This window comes from Oryzias melastigma, linkage group LG7 (assembly GCF_002922805.2).
Source record: "Oryzias melastigma strain HK-1 linkage group LG7, ASM292280v2, whole genome shotgun sequence".
In the NCBI taxonomy this organism is placed as follows: domain Eukaryota; kingdom Metazoa; phylum Chordata; class Actinopteri; order Beloniformes; family Adrianichthyidae; genus Oryzias; species Oryzias melastigma.
The window spans coordinates 30,839,992-30,848,522 of record NC_050518.1 but is presented as its reverse complement, the minus strand read 5'-3'; the positions used below and the strand labels follow the sequence as shown (position 1 = coordinate 30,848,522).

At 46.9% G+C, this 8,531-nt stretch overlaps 1 protein-coding gene across 4 annotated transcripts in view; it reads right to left on the bottom strand.

Annotated features, from left to right (window-relative positions):
* LOC112151556 (pleckstrin homology domain-containing family N member 1) overlaps positions 1 to 5,978 on the bottom strand; it is a 9,780-nt gene extending 3,802 nt beyond the window's left edge. The window contains exons 1-12 of one of the 4 annotated variants that reach the window (XM_024280551.2): positions 5,306 to 5,978; positions 5,155 to 5,227; positions 4,641 to 5,081; positions 3,111 to 3,249; positions 2,659 to 2,805; positions 2,480 to 2,566; positions 2,035 to 2,122; positions 1,826 to 1,962; positions 1,605 to 1,748; positions 1,161 to 1,247; positions 941 to 1,016; positions 768 to 844 (exon numbers count right to left, since the gene is read on the bottom strand). In XM_024280551.2, coding sequence (XP_024136319.1) covers positions 768 to 844; positions 941 to 1,016; positions 1,161 to 1,247; positions 1,605 to 1,748; positions 1,826 to 1,962; positions 2,035 to 2,122; positions 2,480 to 2,566; positions 2,659 to 2,805; positions 3,111 to 3,249; positions 4,641 to 4,735 — 1,077 coding nt within the window. In that variant the 5' untranslated portion in view covers positions 4,736 to 5,081; positions 5,155 to 5,227; positions 5,306 to 5,978. Of the gene's footprint in view, positions 1 to 767; positions 845 to 940; positions 1,017 to 1,160; positions 1,248 to 1,604; positions 1,749 to 1,825; positions 1,963 to 2,034; positions 2,123 to 2,479; positions 2,567 to 2,658; positions 2,806 to 3,110; positions 3,250 to 4,640; positions 5,082 to 5,154 lie in introns of all 4 variants that reach the window. The other 3 variants (XM_024280541.2, XM_036212980.1, XM_024280557.2) reach the window with 3 other exon arrangements.
* Positions 5,979 to 8,531: the final 2,553 nt, after the last annotated feature.

Sequence of the window (8,531 nt, the reverse complement as noted above, 5' to 3'; positions counted from 1 at the left end):
GTTCTATGTATTTTAAATGATTGTTGTTGTCTTAAAGGAGTTGTGTCTTGGCCGCTGGTGGGTGGAGCTCCTGCATGAGGTTTTTGTTTTTGGTTTCCTCATTTTGCTGTGCTTTGAGTTGTTGCGTTTTGGTGAAGAGCCCCCCCCCTCTTTAATCTGCATGTGTGGGCGTGTCTGTATTTTGGTGCTTCACCTGTCATCATCTTCAGCTGCCACCATGAGATGTTTGCTTATGATAAAACATGTCAGCATCTCTGTATTCTGTATATTTCTTGTTCAGTAACAGCATGAACAGAGTATTACTTTGTGACCAACTTTCCAAAAATATATAAAAACAACATTTATTTTGACATTTAACATTTTTGTCTTGAATCCAAAATTTTTCCTGTTAGCTTAATGTTAAAACATTAAAACATTAAAACATTAATGTCAATGTTAATGTTGTATGTCTGGTCAACAGAGGAAACTTGGTAATAAAGACAAAGAAAAGTTGTATTCAAAACCAACACAAATCATAACTGAAATGTTAGATGTAAAACTAAATGCTATTTTTTTTGTTTTTTGTGTCAAACTGATTGTTCCTCAGTCCAATAGGTATCTGCTATATGTGTATAAAGATGCTAATCTAAGATATGAAACACAGTCAGTAATAGTTATTTTGGGTTCAGAACTGAACGAGTTTCAGTCTGGAGTGTTCTGACTTTTTTCCATTTGCATTGTTATTTTCTGGTTTCACACAATGATCCACAAACAGGAAACAGTCCAACCTGCTGCAGATGAAACATCCAGTCCCCATAGTCCTCATGGCGGGAGCAGGAGACCAGCAGGGGCTCCAACAGTTCACCTACAACAAAAGCAGCCATTACAGCTCTCCCCTCTGAACTCACAGCAGCTGATCAATATGTAGAACTGCATGGACTTCTGTGTGAGAGCTGCGTACCCGTAAGCTCGAACTCCAGCCGCCCGAGCAGGGCGGACCGCTCCACAGCTCTGACACTGTGTCGGGCTAACCGGCCCTGTTTTGTGCAAAAGAGGATGTTTCAGGAAAAAGAGAACTTTACAATGAAAGCTTCAGCTTGAACCGGCAGCAGGACCGTCTCTGCTGTTGGAGAGCAGAGCCTCAGGATGAGGAGCTGTCAGGAACCTTTCTGTCATCTTACCTCATATTTCATATTCAGCCGCTTGCTGTCAACAGAAAGCAGGAGCAGATCTTGAGGAAAAAGAACCAGCAGCCTCTCTTGATGTCCCTAAAAACAACACGGTTCAGTGACGGTTCAGCAGGAAACTACAGACGTGGAAATGTGCTCCAACAGTGACCGATGGTACAGAAGGAGAACCTCCTGTGAGACCCCTCCAGAGTCTGGGTCCTCCTAAGCTCTCAGGACAATCAGTCTGGTGTTTCTGCCATTTGTGTTTTACTTTGAGAACAGATCAGAGGCAAACTGCTGCTGACAGATTAAAGTTCATTCAAACAGTTTCCTTTCATGAAGCAAACTTCTATGTTTTTTTTTTGTTTTTTTAGAGGACAGTTATAAGCACCCAGATAAATAACATTTTTTCAGAAATGGCACTCATGCGGTTCTGGATCTGGAGCGAGCTCTTGCCTGCCTGGAGTTGGTGATGTGAACCTCAGACATGTACACCGGCTGCCCCATGTGCTGAATGGGTGAGCCCTCCCACTGCCAGATTGGAGCGTGCAGTAAGTATTTCTTCAGCTCTTCTCTTTTCCAAGGCTCATCACACGGCAGCTGGCGGGACAACAGAAGAACCAGCTGTCAGCAGCAGCTCAAAGACGGCCTTTCCTGCAGAAGATGTTGGTCCTTACGAGGTAGGAGAGGGCGCAGTGGGCCGGGCCGGCGAGCTGCTTCATGGACCGGCATCTCCTGTCTTCTATGAGCTGCAGCCAGCTCTGCAGGTCTGCAGCACCAGCACAGGCGAACACCTTTGGCTCCATCATTGGACCTTGATGGAGGAGGGGACAGAAATTAGTCCAGCTCAGTGTGTACCACTGACCCCGAAGGCCTCCTGACTCACCGCTGATCTCCAACCCGTGTGGGGAATGTGACGTGTCCGGTTCCAGAGAAACCGCCTGCACAGAAAGTCCAGAAAGAGGAAGAATGCCCTGCAAAGGAGAATGGATCAGGACAACTCTGACTTTAGTCTGATCAAGTCTGGTTCCACAAACAGTCCAACAGAGATGGTTTCTCCATCCTCGCTCTATGGAAGCCAAACGGGAGGACTCTCAGGAACTTTATTTAAACAACATTTTACTGACAAAAGCCAAACTGGACATGTGAAGGAGTGTCTGCCATGAAACAGAGTCTTCATAGGTTCAAGTAGATGGTTGGGTCATACCACTGTCTCAAAAAACGGGGTCCAAATCTTCTCTGCTTGTCACTCGACATTTCAATTGGGGGTTTAAACCACCAAAAAGTGATTGCTGCTGAGTGAGGAGCTGAATGAAACATGGAAAAAGAACCTGATAGGTGAAGTCTTGTCTGGAGTGGTCCAAGGACAGAATCAGCAGATGGAAGGAGAACAGAACCAGGAAGAGTTCGCTGGTCTCCTGATGGGATAAACACAATGACTCGTTGAGTTTTTGCCTCATCAGTCCCCCGACAGCTTCACGTTTGAAATGGTCTCTTGGTCTCATCTAACCTGAGAGTGTCGGTCCCACAGAGACACCAGGGAGGAATGAAGGACCTCTCCATACAGATGTGCGGCCTGGCCCTCCCAGCCCCGGATGGGCTGCTGGGAGCAGATCCTCTGGTGCAGCTCCTGTCTGCTCCTGCCCCACAGCACCACCTGCAGGCAGACCGGAGCATCAACACACACCTGAAATAAGTGACCACAACGTCCACAGACATGAAAACAGTCAGGATTTAAGGGGGAAATCTGTACGATTCAACCAGGAGAAGAACATGGAGGATTTACATCACTCAGTAGGGGGAGTGTTAAACCCCCCCCAGTTCCTGTAAGGCTTGAAACCCTCAGCTGCGTTCCTGCAGTGCAGCAGCAGCTCACATGAAGTGGTACCAACAGCTCAACCAGATTGGAAAGTTCTGAGGGTTTGGTTCTGACTTTGTCAAGAGCAAAAACGCTTTAATGACCTCTGGTTCCAGGAGACGTGCTGGGGGCCGCGGAGCCGGGGGCCGCGGAGCCGGGGGCCTCGGAGCCGGGGGCGGCTGCAGCTGCAGCTCATCTCTGCTGTTCCTCAGCTGAAGTCTGGCGTCTCCTGGACTCCAGACCCTGCAAAGTCATGTTTCTGCATTTCTATCTTTTTCAGCAGCAGGTCATTTTGGATCCCAGGCGTGGACTCAGGTCTGCTGCTGAACTCACAACGGCAAGAGATACAAGAATTCATCAACAAACCACTTGTCTGCCCCCCGCCCACCCCCAGCCATCACCCAGACATAATCTGATTATAAAGATCAGATTGAGACGGGCCCACACCTATAACTGCCGCGCTTTGCTGCCTTTTCTTAGATCTGAAACTATTTCTCAGAAACAGAACTTCATATTTGGGCTGAAGCCTCATTTCCTGTGTTTTACTGTCTGAGGGTCACATCCCAGCAGCCTCCAGGTTCAGCACTTTTCTTTTGAAGGTTTAAGGTATTTGAACCTCCTCGCCTCATGTCTGAATACGGACTCAGTGTCTATAGTGACCATCTCCTGGTCTGGAGATGGTCACTATAGACACTGGAGAATCTAGATCTTCCCACACATGAAGGTCATCATCACTGCTGCAGGTCCAGAAACACCAGTGCTTTCATGTTGTCTGAGGGGCGTGTCCTACTCTAAACCCCGCTTTTGGCCCCAGGACTGCAGGAATGGGCTAAGACAACAGATGGACGTCTTTCAACAACATCAAAGTGATCCTGTCTGAGTTTGAGTTGTTGGTGGGACAGAAGTTCAGTCATCAACTCTCCTGAGAAACATTCTGGTGAAGTTTAGTTCTCATCAGAGCTGTGCATGTGCACATGCACTGTTATCTCTTACTCAGACACCACGTGAGAACAAAGCTGTAGATTTATCTTTAGTTTCCCAGCATGCATTTCTCCAAACAGCTCTAATCTGCCAATCAATGCTGCCGATGTATGTTTGAGAAACGGCTTCAAACCGACGGGAAGGAAGCAGCAGTTTGTGATGAACCTGCTGCTAATCCCCAGTGCGTTGGCATGAGTGGCTGACAGCGCGCCACGCTGCAGCCATTGTCTCACAGTAATCTGCTAATCACATCAGTGCAGCCTCACTAACCGCCCAGGTTCAGCGTGAACGGAGAAACTGCAGAGTTCTGCTGCTGGTCAGAATCTCTATGCATGTTGTTGTGCACGTGCTGTTCCTTCCTGTGGCTAAGATCAGAGAAGCACAGCGTGTTGGCCGAACATCCTGGTTGTGATCCTGTCCGGCTTCACGTTTCCTCCCTCCAGACACAAAACGCCAGCGAGACGCAACTCCAAAACTTCCTTCTTTAAAACAAGAGCCTAAAACGGCAGTTACAGAAGAACGCCTTTAGAGGAATCGGGTCCATTTGGTTCCAGTTCCTCTCATGTCCATCTATTTCTGTTTAGCTCAAAAGGCAGAAGAGAGACTTCCTGTTTTTCTGTCTTCTTGATATAAATATGAAGTTTTTTTCTTACCCTAAACTATCTCCAGGGAGTTCCAGGAGCTCAATCTCATCAGGACCCACTTCATCCACTCCTGTGTGCCTCTGGGTCACGCTGCAGCATCCCATGACCAGAGAGAAGTGTCCTGTCTGAGCCGGGTCTCAGCCTCTGCTCCACACAGAGCACCATCTGCTGAGCCGATCATCCAAACGTCCTCATTCAAAACAGAGGATAACCTGAAAAAGGGGGTTGGTTGGGTTTAAGAGAGGATACGGAGGAGGAGGAGGCAGGCATTCTTCCTTTAAGCAGCAATATAGAACCCAGAAAATAAAAAGTTCTTGAAGGGGCTGAAGATAAAAGCGTTGAGCTGTTGTTGAGCGTCGCTGTGTTAGCGTCCTTCCTTCCTGCCAGTCTGCCGTCTGTAGAGCAACTTCCTGGTTTTTCCTGCAGGGAGCCGGCTCACGCCTCCACCACCTTCAGGAAGAAAAACGCAGCTGACAAACACGCCAACCACATGATGGAAAGACTGTGACTCTTCTCCACCAACCAGCTCCCTGATTCCTGCAGTCTCCTTTCTAAGAAGCTTGTGGATGAAGAAAGCATCCTGTTGGGAAAGACGGCTGTTTGGAAACTGGAGATGAAGGTTTTGGTCTAAGGACACAGACAGCTGAAACTCATGAAGATGACAACCTTCTTACCAACAGTGGGAGGAGTTTCACACGCATGTCACAACCTTATTTCATTACAAAGGAAACCATTCTTCATCTATCAATGATGTGGGAATAAAGGCTGGAATGAATCCCATAAAAAGCAGGAATGCAGAAGTCTTGTGGACAACAGATTCCTGATTTTCCTGAGAGGTGAAGTCTTTTCCATGAATCACTCCTGGTTCCTCTTCTCCATGAGTGTTTGTGTCTAAAGCGATGATGATGATGGTGAGTATCCACGTCAGCTGCAGTCTTTCCTCATCATGAGTGTTTCATTGGTGGCAAGATCTGATCCGGAAAAGCTCTGCCAAGCAGGAGTCAACGTCTGAGAGCAGATCTCTGGAGAGAAGCAAAAGCGAGGAGAACTCTGTTACAACAAAAACAAACCTTCGTTCAAGCAAAAGAAGAGTGATCAACTTCCTTTTACAAATCTCCAAATATCAGAGAAAAATATGATTGTATTTAATGCAGAGGTGGAGGTCGTCCTCATCATAGGAACTCAGAGTCTGCTTGATGTTTTCACTCCATGTTTCTGTGCTGATGAGAATTTCTGACCTCGTTAGTGAAATCCCACCTTCGTCTGATCTAAAAACCTACATAGAAACAGGTGTGAGTCAGATCTGACTCAACTCAAAGATCCCTATGAAGGTTCTATCCATCTGTCCGTCTACTTGCTGAGGTAGAGCGGTCAACCTCTGATTGGAATCTTGCAGGTTTGGTTCCTGCCTTGTGTCCTTCAGCAAAATCCTAAAGCCCCCATTGCTCTTAGAGGTCACAGTGTTTGTCAGCGGAGCCGGCAGCAGTGTGTGGATGTGTTTATGGGTGAGTGGGTGTGTGAAGCTCTTTGGGCTTTGGTAAAAGTAGTAAAGCTCTATATAAGGTCAGGTAAAAGGTCCAAAGAGTCTGTTCACTCAAACTACCTCAATATAGTGGCTCAATCTAGTTTTTTTTTCATCTGATGAGCAAAAACGTGTCAAACGTTTGATTTTAGGTGAGAAACCTAGCGGCAGCTTTAATGAGCAGAGTGCTAGCCGCTGCCCCTTCACAGTAATTGGTCCCAGAGAGGAGCGGCACACCTCAGCAGCCAGTCCCTGAGCAGCCGCTTGGCAACCTGAAATCTGCAGCTGACGCAGGCGCCGAGGCTCCCAGAGGAGCCGTCACCTCCTTCAGCGAGGTGCTGCAGATGAGCAGCAGGGGGCGCTCTAACACTCAGGACAGACAGGCCAGGCTCTACAGCTGCTCTACAGCTAACTCATCTGGAAAGAAGGAAACCAGAGACAGTAGAAAACGCTGTTAGAGCAGATTTTACCTCTAATTCAAAGCTGATCAAACAAAAATGGATGATCAATAAACCTGTCTGAACTCAGGAAAAAACGTTCTCTCCTGTTGCTGTTTCTGAGGCGACAAGATGTGGAGCCATAGAGAGAAACTGCTGGAGAGCCGTGTGGAAGGTAGATGTTCTCTGTCTCCCCAGAGTCTGATGGACAGACAGGTGAGGATGGATCATGTTTGTGGTGTTGACGAGCAGCAGCCCATTCTGTCAGAATGTAGAGGAGGCTTCTCATGGGGAGTTTCACACGTGTCTGTTAGAAAGACATCCAGCACATTGACAGCCCATGGGAACCAGACCAGAACCTGAGCCCAGATCTGGGAGGCCAGCTTGTTCTTGAGAATGTTCCCACACAAACCTAAAGTCAGAAATACTGAGGTCTGAACTTTGATCGGTGGAAGAGCGTCGAAGGAAAAACCGTGAATCCAGAGCAGAAGCAGACCATGAAGAGCTTCAGTCTGCCTGATACTTGAAAGAGTTAGTGTCAGTCAGTGAGGAGCCTAAAGGTCACATAGCCCGCTGCTGTGTGGGGCGGACACAGGTGAGTTCACACCTGAACTAAGAGTCTCCGCCTGGTTCATTTGCTGGCTTTGGTTTTTGTAAGTTGTTGGGGAAAAATAGACGTTTGGCTGTTTTTGAATTTAATAAAAGGTTAATTTTAAATGTAGGTGAGTCATGAAACTTCAGATCACAAAGACTCAGCGCTGCAGATCTGGATCATCAGAACACCTTTGTTTTACCTGAGTGTCTCTCAGTCACTTCCATGAGTGAAGACATGAATACTGGAGCAGAGCTGACCTTTTGACCTGGGAGGAAATGATTCCCACAATAATGAAGCTGACTAACCTGATGCTGCGTCTGAAACACAAAAGCAAAAATTCAACTAAAAACCCACCACTCACACACTGACTGTCCACGCCCACTTTTCCTGCCAAAGTTTGGAAGTTGATGCTTTTGTTCACCTCAGATGTGAGGGTCTCCTGATATAGGTAATAGATGGCTGTAATACCTGGAAGCAAACGGTGAACACGAAACTCTGAACCAGGAAAAAACCTGTGATTCACCGAATCCTGTGAAGACGCAAACGCACACGGAGAATTCCCCCAAACAGGGGCTGGACTGCAGGAAGGACTGGGGCCTGCTAGCGGTGTGGCTGTGTTCAAGTCCTGTTCACATTATGTCTTTCATTCTCCATCTCTTCCTTTGCTTCCTCTCAGCTGTTTTTTTTCCTCTCAGAAGATGTCTTTATCCTGTTTAGCAATTGAGCTGATGTCGGGCAGACGGTGATGCAGCTTCCTGTTGGTGTTAAAACAGACCCCTCCCCCCCCACATGAGTTTAACAACTTATATGAATAGAATTTATTTTGTGTAGACAATACGCTTTACAAAGCAGCTCTGTGTCAGCACCATTCAGAGAAAATCATAATATTCCATCCACCAGCCAGAGATTCAAAGTAGCCGTCTGTCTTCCTCCTGTTTACTCAATGATAACTCTGTTTGTTGAGCCGCCGGCATAAATCATGACGCAGTTTCTGCATAAAATCTGTTAATTCAGAAATCATTTACTGAAGCCGCCTTTAAAAAGCTTGCTAAGTTTAATCCACAAAAAACTCAACAAGTTTCCTCCTTTTTGCATCTCATCCCACCAGAGACCCAGTTGACTGGTCTCCATGGCAACAGCATGGTCCCTGTGTGATATTATCAGGTCTGATGGGAGCTGAGGTGCCTTTTTTTCCAACCTTCTCAGCGTGTTGATTGAACCCTCACCAGGGCAACAGTTATCACCAAAAACAAACTTCTTCTTTTCATGGTTGGAGGGGTCTTTTCAAAATAAAAGACTTATGAACTGGAGCAAGTTGTTCTTGTTGTACAGAGATATCTGTGTGT